General features: G+C 34.4%; 1 protein-coding gene across 2 annotated transcripts in view; it reads left to right on the top strand.

Moving 5' to 3' along the window:
- The window catches only part of EFCAB8 (EF-hand calcium binding domain 8), a 157,618-nt gene that overhangs the window by 23,234 nt on the left and 113,336 nt on the right, over positions 1-21,048 (top strand). For both annotated transcript variants that reach the window (XM_074292737.1, XM_074292736.1), the window contains exons 3-6: positions 2,274-2,327; positions 5,146-5,305; positions 5,896-6,014; positions 18,423-18,520. In XM_074292737.1, the coding sequence (XP_074148838.1) occupies positions 5,263-5,305; positions 5,896-6,014; positions 18,423-18,520 (260 nt within the window). In that variant the 5' untranslated portion in view covers positions 2,274-2,327; positions 5,146-5,262. The remainder of the gene's footprint in view (positions 1-2,273; positions 2,328-5,145; positions 5,306-5,895; positions 6,015-18,422; positions 18,521-21,048) is intronic.

Raw genomic sequence — 21,048 nt, 5'->3', positions numbered from 1 at the left:
TTCTTAATTTAGACCCTTTTCCCTTGATTGTCTCCTCTGTCCTCAACTGACTCAATGTTATAACTCCTTTTGACTCAGGCTTTAAAGTTTTTAGCAAGAACGTCCAGAACTTATTCCACATGAATTTGATAAATTTAATTCAACCGGCAGCTTGGTGTAGTCAAAATCAAGCTGTTTTAACCTCTCTCATTTTACAGATGAGGAAATGGGTCAGGGGCAAGTTAAGTGATTTACCTAAATTCATACAGGTTCTAAGGATGAAAGGAGAGATTTGAAGTATAGGCTTTGAGTTCATATCCCCACTCGACTATTTACTTGGCAAATTACTTATATTTCTGAGCCATCAGCATGTGCATGTATGGGTCTAAGTGATGGATCTTGGCTTTACCTTGTCAGCTGAGAATCTTGTATCATAGTTTACTGAATTTTCTTTTTTAAAAATTATTTAATGTTATATATGATAAATTACATATTAAATATATATTTATATAAAAAGAAAAAATATATAACATATGATAAGCAATTAATTATTAATATATGGATTGACTCTCTGGACTGGAATAGGCAGAAAAATAGTGGGAGAAATTTTGATATAAAACCCAAAAGATTTCAATAATCATTTTGTTTAAGAAAAAAGAAAGGGGGGAATGGAGTTACTACAGAGATTAATTTGATCAAGTTTCCCAAGAGTTTATTCCTAAAAGTAGTTTCTAAGAGTTCCTAGAAGCATTATCGACCTCAAAGCATTTATAATCTCAATGGGGAGAGGGGGGGATTCAGGAATAAAATAGTTAATGATATATATCACTTTACTGTTTTTTTTTAAATGTTGATAAAAAAGAACTCAGAGGGAGATATTACTGAATTAAAGGAGATCAGGAAGGCTTTCATAGGGGAAGTTGCGCTTAAGGAGGTTATAACATTACAGAGTTGTAAGACACTTCATTAGTCATTTAGATCATCTTTTATATGAGGGAAAATTGTAAAGCAGTTCCTATGTGGACTCATTCAGCCTTTTCTTGACAACCTCAGGTGAGGAGAGCCTGTTAGTTCCTTTTGGGAAAATTCTAGGAAGTTTTTCTTTGTCTTGAACTTATTGCTATCTCTTTGCAGCCTTCACCCTTTGCTCTTTGCTCTGTTCTGAGGCCAAAAAGAAATTTATTCCATTCTCCTTTTGTTGGTGCTGTTTATTAATTTCAGCCATGACCAACTCTTCCTGACCCCAATTGGGGCTTCCTTGGCAAAGATACTGGAGTGGTTTGCTATGACTTTAGCTTTCAGATAAGGAAACTGAGGCAAAGAGGATTTGCCTCTATCCTATATATTTTTCCTATGTATTATATCCTCTATTTCTGTCCCTTCAAGTGTAATTTCATACAAGTTCAACTTTCCCAATTCATTTAGCTAATCCTCACAGGGCACCATCTTTAATGCCTTTGATCATCCTGGTTGCCTTTTGGATACTTTTTGGCTTACCTTCCTAAAAGGCAGTGTCCAGAACTTTTTCCAAATTATTGATAATATTGCTAAGTGGTACAAAGGGAAAGGAAGGAAGAAGCATTTACATATGTCTGCTATGTGCCAAACCCTGTCCTAGTACTTTAGAAATATTTCATTTGATCCTCACAACAATCCTGAGATGGAGGTGCTGTCATTATCCACATTTTACAGTTGAGGGAACTGAGGCAAACAGGTTAAATGATTTTCTCAGGTCACAAAACTGTCTGAGATTGCATTTGAATGCAGGTGTTCCTGACTCTAGATCCAGTGCTCTATTGCCTTGTGTATTTAAGAAAAAGCCTTTGACAAAGCATAGCATTCATGTTGAAAATCCTAAAGGGTATATGTGCAGAAAATCTCCTTAATTCAAATTATATTTGAATTTAGTACTTGGTCATGTTTGTAAGGAAGGAACATTTCATTTTTTTTTTCCCTAGTTATCTCCCTGAGATTATTAAATGAGAAAACTGAGGGTCAAAGACTTGTCATATTGTTTGTAATATTGGAGCGGGGCTTCAAACCCAGGCATCTTGACTCTCAGTCCAATGATCTCTTTTCTAAAATTAATAGAGTAATTATAGGCCTGTGTTTTTTGAGGGGATTTGTCAAGAACATGGGGTTCAGCTTCTCTATCTGAAACGAGACATGGCTAATTGGGCCATTACAGAACTGATTTGTAACTCTCCTATGTTCTGATTGACTGAGTTTAAGGTTCTTGTCCAGTCTTTCCACACGAAACTCATTGTCAAACTGCTTTTGATTCCTAATTTTAGGTCAAAGAAAACATTTGGGAATGAAAAATCCAGAAACATAACTTTTATTGCAAGGTAAGGAAGTCATCTTAGCAGTTGGTGAGGGTTGGGAGTTTAAAGAAAGAATCAGAAAAGACCTCATGTAGGAAATGGCATTAGAGCTAAATTTGGTAGTATTTATTTTATTTGAAAATTTTGTATCAACATTCATTACAGAAATTGTCTATAGTTTTTTTTTCTCTCTCTCCCTGGTTTAGATATCAAAACACTGAATTAAACTTGGAAGGAAACTATGATTCTTGAGGTAGAGGTGGGAGAGAATACATTCCAGACACAGGGGACATGGAACCTGGAATTTATGTTTGAGGAGCAGCTGGAAAATTATGAACCTATAGAGTTTCTCTGTGCCATCTTTCTTTCTTTCTTTCTTTCTTTCTTTCTTTCTTTCTTTCTTTCTTTCTTTCTTTCTTTCTTTCTTTCTTTCTTTCTTTCTTTCTTTCTTTCTTTCTTTCTTTCTTTCTTTCTTTCTTTCTTTCTTTCTTTCTTTCTTTCTTTCTTTCTTTCTTTCTTTCTTTCTTTCTTTCTTTCTTTCTTTCTTTCTTTCTTTCTTTCTTTCTTTCTTTCTTTCTTTCTTTCTTTCTTTCTTTCTTTCTTTCTTTCTTTCTTTCTTTCTTTCTTTTTTTTTTTACTGGCTGTCCTCCTTCAGGTGTGAACTTATCTTGAAGCTACTGGGGAGGGGCAGTTTTTAAAGTGTGTGTTGGTTTGGGTAAGAGAAGGCCACTGGGAAGAGAATTACAAGGAGAGGGAACATCAAGAGCCAGGAAGACAGTATGGAAAAGATCATAGGTGGTGTCAAAGCTGATGTCTATAAAATGAGTGGATTGGACTAATTATTCTCCAAGGGCCTTTTATCTCTAAATTTATAGTCCTGAGAAGAGAAGGTGGATATGAGCTTCTTACAGTCTTTTGGGAATTAATTGAGGGACTGGCTTGAGCAAGGTCAATATAGAAGAATAAAAGTTAGATAGGAAGGAGCAAAATTATAAAATGTTAGAGCTGGAAAGAAACCTTAGAAATCATATATTCCAGCCTCATTTTAATAGCTAAGGAAACAGCATCTAAAAAAGTTATATAACTTGCCCATGTTTATTTAGCTCATATGTGGCAGAGTCATGACCTGAACCCAATTCTAGTGTTTTTCCACTCTACTATGAAATTTGAACTTGGAATCGACTTCTTAGTGTAATAGTATAGACTTTAATTTACAGTTAATTTGGAATCATTTGACTCTTTTCCATTGAACATTTATATTGAATGAAGGTTTAGAGGGTACATTTATCAAAATTTCAAGTATATTCAATTGGCCTTGTGCAAGGATTACAGTGGTTGATTTCCCTTTCCCCTCAGCCCCCAGGCCAAGTTTGCCTCTTTTAAAAAAATTTTATTTTCAAAATAGATTCAAAGATAGTTTTCAACACTCATCCTTGCAAAACGTTATGTTCCAAAATTTTCTCCCTTCCTTCCCTCCCTACCCAGACAGCAAAGAATCCAATATAGGTTAAACATGTGCAATTCTTCTAAATATATTTCCACATTTATCATGCTGCATAAGAAAAATCAGATCAAAAGGAGAAAAAATGAGAAAAGAAAAAAGTAAACAACAAAAAAGGTGAAAATACTATGTTGTGATCAGTGATTGACTTCTAAGGTGGCTTCCAATTTAAAGAATCTTTTGATTTTCTAATTTTGGCATTTAATGCTGGCTGAGTATGACTTTATACAAGTCATTTCTCTGGATCTCTTTTGTGTCAGCTGAGTAATAGGGATGACAAATCAATTGAGCCTAGGTTCTTGTCTAAGTTTTGGAAATACAAATAAAGAAATGAAATGCTCTGTGTTCTCAAAGAGCTTGTATTTCTAGGGTATTTCTGGAGACCACATATACATCTGTAAGTATATATGAAACTCATACAAAGTAGATGCATGAGGTAAGCTTAAGTAGAAAGTCTCGCTGGGAAGGCACCAGTGAAGTTGGGGAGAAAAGAGTCTGCTGGAGGAGGTGACACTTTAGGTAAGTTTTGGAAAGAAGCCAAGAGGTAGAGATTATGAAGGAGAGTAATGCCTGACTGGAGACAAGGGTCCAGACTAGATGATAATCTGCATTTATTGATCATTCAGTTCTTTTTTATTAAAGAATTTTTTTCCTATTTACATGTAAAATAATTGTTAACATTCATTTTTAAAAATTTTGAATTCCAAATTCTTTCCCTCCCTCTCTGAGACGGTAAGCAATTCGACATAGGTTATAGATGTACAATCATGTCAAATGTATTTCTGTTTTAGTCATGTTGTAAAAGAAGACACAAACTTAAAAAAAACCCCTCAAAACATGAAAAAATAAAGTGCAAAATAGCATGCTTTGATCTGCACTATGTACAGTGTTCTCCTAGTTCTAGTCACTTCACTTTCCATCAATTTGTGTAAGCCCAGATTTTTCTGAAATCATCCGTTACAATCACATACTACAATTTATTCAATCATCCCCAGTTAATGGGCATCAATGTCCAATACTTTGCCACCACAAAAAGATTTTTTATAAATATTTTCGTATAAATTGGTCCTTTAACCTTTTAAAAAGATCTCTTTGGGACAGACCTACTAGTATTGGGGGATCAAAAGGTATGCATAGTTTTATAGCCCTTTGGTTGTAGTTCCAAATTGTTTTCCAGTATCAGTTCACAACTCTACTCATTCAGTTCTAAGGGCTTTGATTTAATTATTATATATCAGCTTATAATACCAGAGGCATTCAATTTCTCTTCCTAGTAAGATTTGTTTAAATTTCTTTTAAAATTGATTGTGCTTTTAAAAATGAAACCCTTTTCTCTTCTAGTCTGTTAAATCAGATAGATCAAGAAAGAACCGAGCTAAATCTGAGACAACTATAACTAGTCAGTCTTCCTGCTCTCAGCCAGATAAAGAATCATGTATTAACCAGGAGAAACTACAAATGTTGGAGAAAATGTTTGAAAAAACTGCAGATGCCACTGGAGGTAAAACTACTTTGACTCAATTTCTGTCTATGTGTGTATGTGTATATGTGTGTGTGTGTGTGTGTGTGTGTGTGTGTGTGACTCAAAAAAGATAAAGAACTTTGGGCTCACTTACCTTTCTTTATCTCTTCCTTCCTACCCCACTATCATTTATGTAGAGGTAAAATTGGAGGCCCAGAGAGATTGTCATGGTGGCACAGGGTTTTTGTTCAGGAACCCTCCTTAAATCTTTAAGTACTATATAAATATATATCATTGCCCTGTGCCCCAGGTCACACATTCAGCTCAGAACAGCCTGTATCTGGATTCTAGGTTCTCTGCAGTTGGACTCAGTGCTCTTTTACTACTTAGAGCTATTTCTATAATCAAATTGCCTGTCTCAGCTCTAATAGCCAGTTTCTCATGCAGAGTAGCTTGTCTTCTGAATGTGGTTGGGGATGTTGATGATTCCCAGATTCTCTCGTGTTCTGCCACTGGTCCCTGGGCTACAGGGGCTTTTCTTGGCTACTTGACTATTCTAGAGTGTGTGTTTTCCAGGAGAGCAGATGATTAGTAAACATTTATTGACCATATTAATCTCCCATTTTCAGCTTTGGATGTGAAAGGTTTTCAAAAGGTAATGAAGGAGATGTTTTCATCTGTGACTGATGAAGCCCTGGAATCCCTGTTCTGGAAAGTGGATGTAGATTGTGATGGATGGGTGACCTGGGTAAGTCTTTAGCTATCCTTGGCAACTAGAGCTAATGGGTATCAAGGCATGGGAAGTTGTTCTTGCAGAGAGGAGGATTTCATTTTTAAAGCAAGAGATTAAATTTAAGTTGAAATGAAGTAGCATAGGGAGGGAAGTAGAGGCATGGACATATGTGAGCAGACTGTGACATGTAACCATGAAGGAATTGTATAATTTGAAAAGATGGCCTGATTATCTGGAGGAAATCTCAGGAATGACAGGACAGCCAGAATGCTCCACTGATATTCTCACATTATTAGAAGGAATTAAGATGCTCTGTAGAAAATCAGTTGGATATAGGACAGGGCAAGAGTCACACAAAATAGGCAGACATAGAAGGACTACAATCTCTATCTTTGGAGGAAAGAACTAAATTGAAGTCAGATCATGAGTACTAATACCCAATTAAACTTGAAATAAAAAATGAGCATCATCTAGATATTTGAAACAATTTATCATTGATTTCTTCCCCCATTTCCTTTTGTTATCTTTACTTGTGGACAAGCACTTATTTATTTGTTTATTATTAAAGCTTTTGATTTTCAAAACATATGCACGAATAATTTTTCAACATTTATCCTTGCATAACCTTGTGCTTCAAATTTTCCCCTTCTTCCTCCCACCTCCTCCCCTAGATGGCAAGCAATCCAATATATGTTATACATTTTAAATATATATATTAAATCCAATATACATAAACATATTTATACAATTATCTTGCTGTACAAGAAAGATCAGATCAAAAAAGGAAAGAAAATAAATAAGAAAACAAAATGCAAGTGAAAAACAACAAAAAGACTGAAAATACTATGTTGTGGTCCACACTCAGTTCCCACAGTCTTCTCTCTGGGTGAGATGGCTCTCTTCATCTCAGGATCATTGGAACTGACCTCAATCATCTCATTGTTGGAAAGAGCCACATCCATCAGAATTGATCATTGTATAATATTGTTGTTGCCATGTACAATTATTTCCTGGTTCTACTCACTTCCTATAGCATCAATTCATGTAAGTCTATCCAGGCCTCTCTGAAATCATCTAGCTGGTCATTTCTTACAGCATAATAATCCATAATATTCATATGCCATAACTTATTCAGCCATTCTCCAACTGATGAGCATTCATTTAAGTTTCTAGTTTCTTGCCACTACAAAAAGGTTGCCATAAACATTTTTGCACATGTGATGGACAAGCATTTATTAAGCATCTTCTGTGTACCGGTTGCTGTGCTAAGTACTTTACAAATACTATCTTATTTGATCCTCACAATAATCTTTGGAGGTGTGTGCTGTTAATCCTCATTTTATAGTGTATGAAATTGAGGTAGATGAAGTGACTTGCTCATGGTCACATAATTATATAGCTAGTTAAGTGCCTAATATTGGATTTGAAGTCAGATCTTTTTGACTATGGGACCAACATCATTCACTGTGCTTCTTAGCTGTATATATTTTCCTTTTTTTATAGTAATCTATCTATCTATCTATCTATCTATCTATCTATCTATAGTAATTGTTAATATGTAAACTGCCACTGTTTGGTGTCCCTCTTTGTGCTATCTTGGGCAAATCATTTAACCCATTTAGGCTTTGAGATGCCCTGACTTCCATAGTTATTCTCCCTACCCCTAAAATTACTGTATATTTATTTTGTATCTTGTTTTTACTTATCTGTGAATATGTCGTATCAGTATGAAATATTTGAGAGTGAGGACTATGTCATTTTTGTATTTGTATCTCTGGTATTTCCAAAGAGATGCTTAATAAATATTTGCTGATTAACTGGTGAAGGGAGATTCTCCTTATGGGTTATGTGTTAGACTAGGTGGCCACTGAGGGCTCTTCTATAAATTCTATGATTCCAAAATGAACTTTTTGGTCACAGCAATTCTCCATATGAAGGCTAGAGGAACTTTGGTTGTATGGGTTAAGGGTCATCCATATGGATATTGCCATAGATTGATTCAGATAGAGGATATCTTTTCATTTCTATGAGAAGTTAAACATGGAGAGATGGGAGTGCTACTGAACTTCCTGTTTGATTTGCCTTTCTGTGAACCTTTTATTATATTTTATTTTTTCCCTTCTGTCTTTCCTTTTACAAGTAAGTAAAGAGAAATTCTATCTTCAGTCCTTAGATCTGGTACCCAGATTTAATTTTTAATCAGCAATCTTTGGTCATTTATTTCTTTAGAAATGTTTCAATCTTCATATTCTTCCCTTTCCCAGGAAGATCTAAGATTAATTTCTCACAGAAACTAATTATCCCAATAAAAGGGCCTTTGATGGTTAAAGACTAATGCTTTCTAACATGAAGAGATGTTTTATTTTAAAAAATAATTAGAAATAAGTGTGGTGGGGTGCACTGGCACTGGAATCAGAGGACTTTAAATTCCACCTGCAATACTTATTACCTTGTTTTGTTTCTGACAAGTCATTTAACTACCTTGGGCTTGTTTTTTCATCTGGAAAATGAAAGCCTCTGAGGTCTCTTATAGCTATTGAGTGATCATCCTTGAATCTCATATTTGTATAGCACTTAAAAAAGCACTTGAACTTTTCCTATGTACTTGGCTCTATGGTTGCCTTATGTAAGATAAGAAATTGAAATAAAAATGGTACCTACCTTCAATGAGTTTATGTTTTAGTAAGGGAGGATAAGCAGGTTTAAAGCACAGAATATCCTATTACTTTTGGGTGCCCATAATTAGTTTAGCCATTCCTCAGTAGATGAGTATCTTCTTTATTCTAATTTTTTATGGGAACTTTTTTCTTATCAATGACTTCTTTGGGTATAACTTAGTATTAGAGTCTCTGGTTGAATATTGTAATACTTTTATTTAAATCATTTCAAATTGCTTTCTAAAATGGTTGTACCATTTCACAGTTCTACCAACAATGTATTATTACTATGGTACCTTCCTATAATCCCAACATTGAGTATAATTTGCAGGATATGAGATGAAACCTCAGGGTTGTTTTTGCATTTGCATTTCTCTTATATTAGTGATTTGGAGAATTCTTTAATGTGGTTGTTGATAATTGGCAATTCTTTTGAGTTCTTTTGACAAAATATATATTGGGGAATGGATCGTAGTTTTATATACATATTTATTTGTTGTTTATATATCTTGGATACCAAATCCTTATCAGAGAAATTTGATACAAGGAATTTTTTCTATTTCAATCACTTCCATTCTTGTCCTAGGTACACTAATTTTTTTTTTAAATAATAGCTTTTTATTTTCAAAATACATGCAGAGATGGTTTTCAACATCCATCTCTGCAAAACTCTGTGCTCCAAATCTTTTTCCCTCCCCTCCTCCCTTAGATAACAAGCAATCGAATATATGTTAAACATGTGCAATTCTTCTATAGATATTTCCACATTTATGTGTCTCCAGGTCTTTCTGAAATCATCCTGTTGGTTGTTTCTTATAGGACAATAATAATATCTCATAACATTCATGTACCTTAACTTTATAGTTGAATCTATAAAAATCTTTTGTGTGCTTTGATAGGTTGATCCCCAGATGTTTGCTATTTAAAATGAGATTTTCCCCCTTCTATTATAGTTTTTTTGGTTTTATTATGGTTATAGAGAAATGCTGGCTTTTTTTTTAGTTTTAGGGGAGACATTCACCATTAAATGATATCCCTGGGGTCACACAACTACTAAGTGTCAACTGTTTGAGGCTGGAGTTGAATTCAGGTCTTCCTCACTTCGGGGCTGGTACTCTATCTATCCACTGTGCCACATAGCTGCCCAAAATGCTTTTGAATTTTAAAGGTTTATTTTGTACCCTGTCACTTTCCCAAACCTATCAATTGTCTCAATGAGTATCTTTGCTGATTAACTGGGATATTCCAAGTATGTCATCATCTCATCAGCAAATAGGGATAGTTGTAATCTCTTCTTTACCTTTATTATGCCTTTAATTTCTTTCTCTTTTTCTTATTGCTGCTGTTAGCATTTCCAGCACCAAATCAAATAATAGTGGAGAGAGTGGGCATCTTTGTTTCATTTTCACATTTATTGAAAATATGCATGTGGTACTTGCTTTTAGTTTTACATAGATGCTTTTGATATTAAAAAAGGTTCCTCTATGCTTATTATTTATTTATTTTCAGCATAAAAGAGTTCCTTACTTAATTAAAAGCTATTTTTTCATCAATTGAAATGATTGTGGTATTGGATATTTTGGTTTTTAGTATGATTAATTATGTTGATTGTTTTCTTAATGTTGAAATATCCTTGAAATCTATAGTTGGTCATAATGATTTCTTGGATAAGTCTTGCATAGTCTGACAGGATTTTGTTGAAAATTTTTGAATCAATATGGATTATTTTTATTTAGCTTTTTATTTTTGCAAATGCATGCAAAGATAGTTTTCAACATTCACCTTTGCAAAACCTTGTGTTCCAAATTTTTCTTTCTTCTTCCCCACCTCCTTCCCATAGACAGCAAGCAATGTGATACTAGTTAAATATATGCAATTCTTCTAAACATATTTCCATATTCGTCATGCTGCACAAGAAAAATCAGATCAAAAGGTGAAAAAAAAAAGAGAAAACCCCCCCAACCAAACAAATAATAATCACAAAAATAAGAAAAAAAAACTCCAAAACAAATAAACAACAAAAAATGAAAACTATTCTTTGATTCACATTCAATCTCCATAGTTCTCTCTCTTGACATGGATGGCTCTTTCCACCACAAGTTTATTGGAATTGCTTTGAATCACTTCCTTGGTGAAAAGACCCAAATCTATCACATTTGATCACCACATAATCTTCTTGTTGTTATATACAATATTCTTTTGGTTCTATTACCTTTGCTTAACATCAGTTCATGTAAGTCTCTTTAGACCTTTCTGAGATCATCCTGCTGATTGTTTCTTATACAACAATATTTCAAAGCATTCATGTACCACAGCCATAACATGTACTATGTTATCTAACTGATGGGCATTCACTCACTTTTCAGTTCCTTGCCACAACAAAAAGGGCCACTACAAACATTTTTTTGCACATGTGAGTCCTTTTACCTTTTTAATGATTTTCTTCGGATACGACCAAGTAATGGCACTGCTGATGAGTTAAAGGGTATGCATAGTTTGATAACCCTTTGGGGATAGTTCCAAATTGCTCTCTAAAATGGTTGGATCAACTCACAACTCCACTAACAATGCATTGAGCTACTTTACTATTTAGGAACTTTAAAGTTCTACATCCAGGATTCTTTGACTATTAAGTGCAAAGTATTGTGGTAAGCACTGTGGATACAAAGAAAAAAAAAAGACAAACTTCTTGGCCTCAAGGGACTTTTTTCTGCTAAAGGTTTTATTGTTATTGTTGCTCAGTAGTATCTGACTCTTTGTGATTCTATTTGGAGTTTTCTTGGCAAAGATAGTGGAGTGAACTAGGAGAACATTATACACAGTGCCAGTAATATTGTACATGAATTTTTCTCAGCAATACAATGATCTAAGACAATCCCAAAGAACTCATAATGTCAGTATGGATTATTGATATTGGCTTATGTTTTTCCTTTTGTGTTTTATCTTTCTCTGGTTTTGGTGTTAGGACTAACTTTTTGGTCTCATTTAGAAATTTTTTATACCTTTTAATTTTCAAAATATATGCACAGATAATTTTTCTTTCTTTCTTTCTTTTTTTTTTTTTTTTTTTTCTCTCTGAGGCTAGGGTTAAGTGACTTGCCCAGGGTCACACAGCTAGGAAGTGTTAAGTGTCTGAGACCAGATTTGAACTTGGGTCCTCCTGAATTCAGGGCTGGTGCTCTATCCACTGCGCCATCCAGCTGCCCCTTTATTTTATTTTATTTTATTTTTTTAAGCTGGGAAGTGTTAAGTGTCTGAGACCAGAGTTGAACTCAGATCCTCCTGACTTCAGGGCTGGTGCTCTATCCACTGTGCCATCTAGCTGCCCCTACATCACTTTTCAAAGATAAAATAATGTGAAAGGGTGTGGAATACTAATGTGCTATTAGGAAAGCTGAAAGTCTTTTCTGACCAGTTCCCAGCTTCCCTTACTGTCTCTGACTTGAGGGTTCCTAAAGTTGCTGCTGCTTCTATTACCACTATCTAATATGATCACTAGTAGTTCATCCATATGGACTCTAGGCGAGCTTCCTCCCTCTTATCACAGATCTCTTTCATCATCCAGAAAATGGAAATTGAATGGATGCCCCTCAGTTGAGGAATGGCTGAATAAATTACGATATATGAATATAATGGAATATTATTGTTCTATAAGAAATGATAAGCAGCTGATTTCAGAAAAGCCTGGAAAGATTTACATGAATTGATGCTGAGTGATGTGAATAGAACCAAGAGAACATAAGCCTGAATGACAATCAATTGTAATGGACTTGGTTCTTTTCAACAAGGAAGTGAATCAAGGCAGTTCCAATAGCCCTGTGATGGAGCTATTTGCATCCAGAAAGAGAATTATGGAAACTTGAATGTGAATCGAAGCATAGTTTCACCCTGATCTTTTGTTGACTCTGCCAGAATTTGATTTAAAACATTATTTTAAAATTGTGTAGGGAGAGCTCAGCTGAATGCCTCTTTATTCCCCCATAAGTCCCAATTTCTCCCCCCCTAGAAGTTCTAATCGAACCTTTGATGAAGAAGAAGCCATGACTATAATTAAAAGACTCATTGCTCTTTGGATAGCTTTAATTGTAAGGAAGCTTTTCCTTATATAAAGCCTGAATTTAGTTTTGCATAACTTCTAATTATAATGTTAAACCTGCCATCTGGGGGCTTAATTGAACAAATTTAATTCCTTTTCCACATATAGCTCTCAAAAGATTACTTTTTATATTCTTTCCTCCCTTTCCTTCCCTAATCATTTTTTCTTGAGACTTTTTTTCCTCCTCATTTGATTTTTTTTTTTTTTTTGCTTTTAAAGATTTTTTTTTCTTTAAAAAATTTTAAAACTTATTTTTATTTCCACTGGTTACATGTAAAAAATACTTTTTTGGTTATATATGTATATTCTTCAAAATTTTTTAAAATATATTTTTACATGTATCATTTTGGGAGAGAAAAATAAGAAAAAGACCACACACACAAAAGGTGAAAATAGTATGTATTTATCTACATTCAATCTCCATTGTTCTCTCTCTGGATATGAATAGTATTTTCCATCCAAAGTTTATTGAGATTGTCTTGGATCAGTGAACTGCTGAGAAAGAACTAAGTCTATCATAGTTGATCATTGCACAGTTCTGTTATTCTTGTATATAATGTTTTCTTGAATCAGCTTGCTTCAGTTCACATTGTATCAGTTCATATAAATCTTTTCAGGCCTTTCTAAAATCAACCTATTCATCATTTTTAATAGAAAAATAATATTCCATTATATTCATGTACCATAACTTATTCAGCCATTCCCCAATTAATTGACATCTACTCATTTTCCAATTATTTTTTTTTACTACAAAAAGAATTGCTACAAACATTTTTGTACGTGTGGGTCTCTTTCCCTCCTGTATGATCTCTTTGGGATATAGGCCCAGTAGAGGCACTGCTGGACCAAAGAATTTACACAGTTTTATAGCCCTTTGGGCATAATTCCAAATTACTCTCCAACAACACAACCAACTCTACCAACAATGCATCAATGTCCCACTTTTCCCACATTCTCTCCAACATTTATTTTCACCTTTTCCTGTCATCTTAGCCAATCTGAGAGCTGTGAGATGGTACCTTTCTTGAGACTTTTAAACATTGCTAGTTCCTTCAACCCATCCTCTTAATATACCACAGCTTGTTTAGCCATTCCTCAGTTGATGGGCATCCCTTAACTTTCCAATATTTTGCCACCACAAAAAAGTCTGCTATAGACATTTTTGCACATATTGGTCCTTTTTCCTTTTTTAAATAATCTCTTTGGGATACAGACCTGGCAGTCTTGCCACATCAAAAAGTCTGCACAGTTTGGTTGCCCTTTGGGCATAATTCCAAATTGTTCACCAAAATGGTTGGTATTCACAACTTCATTAACAATGCTTTAGTGTCCTGATTTTTCCATATCTTCTCTAACATTTATCATTTTCATTTTTTTGTCATATTAGCCAATTTGATAGATGTGAAATGATACCTGAGTTACTTTAATTTGCGATTCTATAATCAAAAGTAATTTAGAGCACTTCTTTATATGTCTTAGATAACTTTGATTTTTGTCATCTGAACATTGCCTGTACATACCTTTGATCATTTAACAATTGGGAGATGGTTTATCTTATAAATTTGACTCAGTTTTTATATATTTGAGATAGGAGGACTTTGTCAGAGACATTTGCTATAAGGATTGTTTTCCAGCTTTCTGCTTTCCTTTTAATCTTGATTGCATTGATTTTTTTGTACAAAAGCTTTTTAACATAATTAAAATTATCTGTTTTACATTTTGTAATATTCCTTATTTCTTGTTTGTTCATGAATTCTTCCCTTCTTCACAGATCTCACAGGTAGACTATTCAAAATTTGTCTTCAAATTTGCTTATGGTATTACCTTTTATATTGATCTTATCTTTCTTTATGATGTGAGATATTAGTTTATATCTAATTTGTGTCCTATTGTTTTCCAATTTTCCCTAGTTTTTGTCAAATAGTGAACTCTTTTTCCAAAGACTGTGGTTTGAGGCTTATCAGAATTAGGTTGTTATGGTCATTGATTACTGTGTCTTGTGTACCCAGTCTATTCCATTGATTTATCACTTTAATTTTTAGCCAGTATCAGATAGTTTTGATGATTACTGCTTTATAATACAGTTTGAGGTCTGGTATTGCTAGGCTACCTTTCTTTGTATTTCCCCTTCCCCTCATTAATATTCTTGAATTTTTTGTTCAATTTTGATGTTTTGTTATTTTTTCTTTTCCTAAGGAAAATTTAATTTAATCTTAATAGTAGTTTATTTTTCAAAAAATGTGCAATGATAATTTTCAATAGATACCTTTGTAAAACTTTGTATTCCATTTTTTTCTCTATCTCTTCCCTCCCCTCCCCAAGACAAAAAGCAACTGGATATAGGTTAAACAGGTGCAGTTCTTCTAAACAAATTTCAGTATTCATCATGTTGTACAAAAAAAATTATATCAAAAGTGAAAAAAAAATAAGAGAAAAAACAAGTAAGCAAACAACAACAAGAAGAAGGTGAAAAATACCATGCTTTGATCCACATTCAGTCTCCATAGTTCTCTCCCTGGACTCAGAGGGCACTTTTTATCCCAAGTCTATTGGAATTACCTTTAGTCATCACCTTATTGAAAAGAACCAAATACATCACATGTGATCGTCACGTAATCTTGCTGTTGCTGTATACAGGGTTCTCTTAGTTCTGCTCACTTCATTTAACATCAGTTCATTTAAGTCTTTTCACACCTTTCTGAAATCAGCCTGCTCACCATTTCTTATAGAACAATAATATTCCATTACATTCATATACCATAACTTATTCAGCCATTCCCCTACTGATGGGCATTCACTCAATTTCCATTTTCTTGCCACTACAAAAAGAGTTGCTACAAACATTTTTGCACATCAGTCCTTTTCCCTTTTCTATGATTTCTTTGGGATACCCAGTAGACACTGCTGGATCAAAGAGTATATAGGCTCTGATAACTTTTGTAACCCAGTTCCAAATTGCTCTCCTGAATGGTTGGATCATTTCACAACTCCACCAAGAATTCATTAATATCCCATCTCCTCCAACATTCATCATTATCTTAGCCAATCTGAGAAGTATGAAGTAGTTCCTCAGAGTTGTCTTAATTTGCATTTTTCTAAGTAATAGTGTTTATCTACAGTTGAATATAATTTTTATTGCATTACTATCTGAATAAAAAACATTAAATATTTCTGCATTTCTAATTTTGATTTATGCCCTAATACATGGTCCATTTTTGTGTAGGGGCTGTATATTGTGTAATATACCTTTTATGCTCAAAGTTTGTCATTTCTAACTTTTCTATTTTTTTCTTACTTATTTTTGGTTGGATTTATTGAGTTCTGAGAGGTGATAGTTGAGATCTTCTGCTGTCTATTTCTTCCCATAATTTACTTAGCTTCTCCTTTAAGAATTTGGATGCTATACCACTTGATGCATATGTTTAAAATTGATATTGCTTCAATTTTTATGATACATTTATGAGGATGTAGTTTCCTTCCTTATCTCTCTTGATTAGTTCTGTTTGCTTTTAATTTGTCTGAGATCAGAATTGCCATTCCTGTCTTTTTTTTTTTTTTTTACTTTAGCTGAAGCATAATAGATTTTACTCCAGTCCTTTACCTTCTTTATTCTATTTGTATCTGTGTGCTTCAAGTGTTTCTTGTAAATAACATATTGTATGATTCCTGTTTTTGATCTGCTCTTCTTCTATTTGAGGATATTTTTAATTATCAGAGCTATTAAAAAAAAGACAAGATTGGTTGCTCAGGATATAGTTATGTTAGTGGGCTGAAATTTGGAGAAGTATACTTGAAAACATGGTATTAACTCAGTGAAATTGATGAGATAATGGTTCTCTAATTTATATATGCTTAGTATTTAGCATGGTGATATAATAGTTCTACAGTTGATGCTGTAATAGGGTATTTAAACTGGGGACAAAGTCAGACTCAGGAGTGAGACTAGTGGACCTGCAGACTGGTAGAGTAGACTGGGTCAGACTATGACAGACACGGACTGGGAAGGGGACAATAAAGACTTCGGGCTTTTAAAAAAACCAAAACAAAAAAAGTCTTTTAATGAAAACTTTGTCCTTAATAAAAGAAATTTCATGGCCCAGTAAGCAGTCAGGGAGCTATATTTTAATAAAAGAATGTTCCTAAGACCTCCAGAATAACTCCAAGTAAACTATTACCTCTTTGGCCAATGTGTTAGACCAACTCTTGTACAAGTAAAAAGTAAATGTCTGTGGGAAGCTAGGTAAATAGTCCCTTCAATTCTTGACTTAAAAGTTTATTTAAAAATCTTCATAAGATACTCCCAGCATAACAGAAAGGATATTAAAAATAAAAAATTAGCCTTGAGGACAACCAAGTAAACCGAAGTGTAATGTTTGGGATAGCTTTCTGGAGGTCCTCTGGATGGGTCTTGGTCTCAGCAGGATAGATACCACGAGAATGATCAAGAATAGAGTCTAGAGTCTTTATTCTGGCCCAGTCTTGATCTTAGTGCAGGAAGCATGAGAACCACCACAAGGCTGGTCAAAGATAGAATGTCCACCTTCCAGTTCTTCTTAGCCCTTATATACCTTATTGTAACTACATCATTACAGTATATTGATTATGTGTGAATTTAGAGAACCATTACATCACTATACTAAGTATATATATGAACTAGAGAACCAGGTTAATCTTCTAGGTGGAGATAAAAATGGGATTCCTACTTCAGATACAGTTTGGACTAGGGAACCTCTGAGGTAGTCCCTTTTCCATTATGAGCTCCTATGATTTTATGGCTGATGCTAATGCCACCAAAAACATTAACTTTTTATTTTTTTCTTTTATTTTTTTTAATTATAACTTTTTGTTGCCAGTACATGTGCATGGTTAATTTTTTACAACATTATCCCTTGCACTCACTTCTGTTCGGACTTTTCCCTCCCTTCCACCCCCTCCCCTAGATAGCAAGCAGTCTTATACATGTTAAATATGTTATAGTATAGTATATCCTAGATACAATATATTTGTGCAGAACCAGTTTTCTTGTTGCACAGGAAGACTTGGATTCAGAAGGTAAAAATAACCTGAGAAGAAAAAAAAATGTAAACAATTAACATTCATTTCCCAGTGTTCCTTCTCTAAGTGTAGCTGATTCTGTCCATCATTGATCAATTGGAACTGAATTAGATCTTCTCTTTGTTGAAGATATCCACTTCCATCAGAATACATCCTCATACAGTATTGTAAACATTAATTTTTTAAAATGCTTAGGTTGTAAGGAAACACTACACCAAAATGTTTTGTTCCTCGGCTTCTTATCCATGAAGACTTGATCTAGAGATCAGTGAGTTCTGAAGTTTTGTGAATAGTGAGTGGTGATTCCTCCTTTAAGCTTTCCCTATGTTACCAGAAGTTGATAAATGCAGGAATGAAAACATTAGTAAGAGTTTACCATTCCCACAGTGGTCACAATATTGGAGGGAGGTTGAGGCTGGGATTTCTCTTCGTCTTAGGAATTCTGAGCTGAGGGTAGCTATCCCAGTTACTATGAGTGGCCCCTGAACCCCCAACAGGCTGAGAGGGGTAGGCTCAATTTTTAAAGAAAAAATAAAAAAAAATTAACTTTATTGGTCCAAGTGGTATTCTAAGATGCTAATGTTTTCTTCCCTTTTTGCTTTTTCCTGGATTCAGCACAAGTATCTAGATTACCTTATGCGGGAATTCAAAGGGAAAGAAGAGATAAGCAAAGACCAACTGCGACTCCAACCTCCTATGAAGATTGTTCCACTGTAAGAAATCGGAAGTCTTCCTTTAGTTTAGAAAGCAGCCTAACTCAAGAAAGCTTTGGATTGAGGGATCATTATGTAGTGGAAAGAATAATAACCCAGTCAGATATCCTATTTCCATTGTTTCCTCAGTGTGAGACATTGGACAAGTGGTAACTTCCTTGAACTTTATTTTCTTTCTCATCCAAATAAGCATGATGCTACCTTCAAAGGCTATCCAAAGCTCGCTCTTTATTATCCCCACTTGACATATGAAGAAACGGAGGTATTTCTACGGTGATGATTTTGAGATAGGATAGGCCAGAAGAGGGTCCATAATTGAGAACAGGTGTAGTTATTACAACTTATTTTTATCAACTAAGAACTATGAACTAAGACAGAGGAGTTGAGGCATATTTAAATAGAACAAAAAGCCCTGACAAATCTTTTTCTCAAAGAAATTCAAGGTAATTTAAGGAGAGAGAGAGTTCTTATACCTAGCTGGATTAGGAAAGGTGGCTTCTGAGCTGATCCTTGAGGTAAGAGAAGGATGAGAGAGGAGAATAGGGACAGATCCAGATATTAGGGATGCCTTATAGAAAGCAAGAAATGGAGAGCCAATTTCAGAGAGAAGATTGACAGTTAAGTCAAGGAAGAAGAGAGTATAGAAATAATTGCTAACTTTTATATAGCAGCACTTTAAAGTTTGCAAAGTACTTTAATTAGATTAGAACCCATGAGTTGTTACTACCTCATCCCTGCTATGGCATGTGAAAGATAAAATGACAAAGAAATAAAGGTTTGATTTTCTGAGCATAGCAATTTATTAAGCAGTCCATGGCAATAGCCCAACAAACTGGGTCCAAAACTCCTCAGCTTATACTTGAAAGCCAGATGTAGGGGAAAGGAGACTTTTATAATAAAAATGGTAACCAAATAAGGTCCATTAATATCCATTAATCAGGACACAACATTCAGCAATCTAATTTCTAATTGGAGGAAAGATTTCCAACTTTCTAAATTGGGAGAGAATAAATTGCTATAATCCCCTGAAATCAGAAAAAGAAGTATCTCACTGCCCCCAAATGTCTCTGAATAGTTAAAGGAACATAGAAACAATCACTGATGGATCATCATTTTAAAATATGATTTACTTGAGATGTTCCTTGAGATGTACAATTTTGAGAAAACTTCTTGTATCAATCTTTGGATCTGATCTGGATTTCTGTTCAGCATAACTTAGATCCTTAGTTAAGAGACTCTAAATAGGAGGTAGGGATGGTCTAGTTTCCCAGCCACACAGGCTAGGTTCAAACACTGAAATAAGGTTTTCTCCCAGTTTCCACAATGGAATAAAGTTTTCTTACAAGACAGAAATTGGACTAGATCCATAATTGAACATAAAGGGAACTGAGCTAGCTCCAGAATTGAGTCACAAGATGGAATCAATATAGTTTATTCAATTTTCACTATTAATCACTTGCTGTCTTAATCCCCTCAATTCCTTCACTGCTAAAGTATAAGAACATAGGATTAGGAGATGGGAAACCCAAGTTCTAGTCACATTTCTGCTCTTACCTAAGTGATGACAGAGTCAGACTCCGGATCAAGCCTGACAGACTGAAAAGATGGATCATTTCTAACAGAATAAGACATAATGAGAATAAGTGCAAAATTCTGCACTTAGATTCACAATAATCAACCATACAAATCTAAAATGGGGAGATGTTGCTAGAGAGCAGTTTGTGTGACAAAGGCTTGAGAATTTTCATTGATTCAATATGTACAAGCCAGAAAAATTGATTATATTTTAAATCACACAAAATGAGGGAGGTGGTGGTCTCACTGTATTATGGTTTGGTCAGATCACATCTAGAAAGAGTATTGTGTTGCATTCTGGGTACCACCTTTTAAGTGGGGCATTCATAAGCTAGTGCTTATCAGTGGAAGGAAAAGATGATGAGAGGATTTAGGAATAAAGAAACCATGTGTAGGAATTGGTGATGTTTTGTTTTGTTCTTAAAGTGTGGTCTTAAAGGCCGCCTCTGAGTATCCTTGAGACTCTTTTTAGAGGGTCCTTGAGATAAATTTTTTTATTTTAATGAAAAAACATTTAGTAAGCATTTACTATGTGCAAAACTCTGAGCAAGCACTGGGTATACAAGTTGGAAGGCAAGAGCCCCTATTCTTAAGATATTCACAAAAAACCCCCCCAGCATATATGGAAGCTTTCAGTTACAAATTAAATGGAGAAGTCTCATGGTCCTTAGGATACAGTGTCACAGAAGATAGTAACTCCTTAAAATTTTTTAAAAAATATGTTTTTATTTATTTGTTTTCTATATCCTCATTATTTTTAGTTAATCATTATCATGCTCAATCCTTTGTTCCCACAGCCCATTACTCCAAAGTAACTTGCTGGTTTCTCTAGATTCCTATCAGGTTGAGACCATGATGGGTTCTGTTTTTCCCCTTCCAATGGGTATAATTCATAGACTATAAACTTTAATTAAATAAAGTTAAAAGGGGGATGGGGAAAGAGGGAAGAGGAG

Source organism: Sminthopsis crassicaudata, chromosome 2 (genome assembly GCF_048593235.1).
Source record: "Sminthopsis crassicaudata isolate SCR6 chromosome 2, ASM4859323v1, whole genome shotgun sequence".
Taxonomy (NCBI): domain Eukaryota; kingdom Metazoa; phylum Chordata; class Mammalia; order Dasyuromorphia; family Dasyuridae; genus Sminthopsis; species Sminthopsis crassicaudata.
This window is presented reverse-complemented; position numbering and strand designations above follow the sequence as displayed.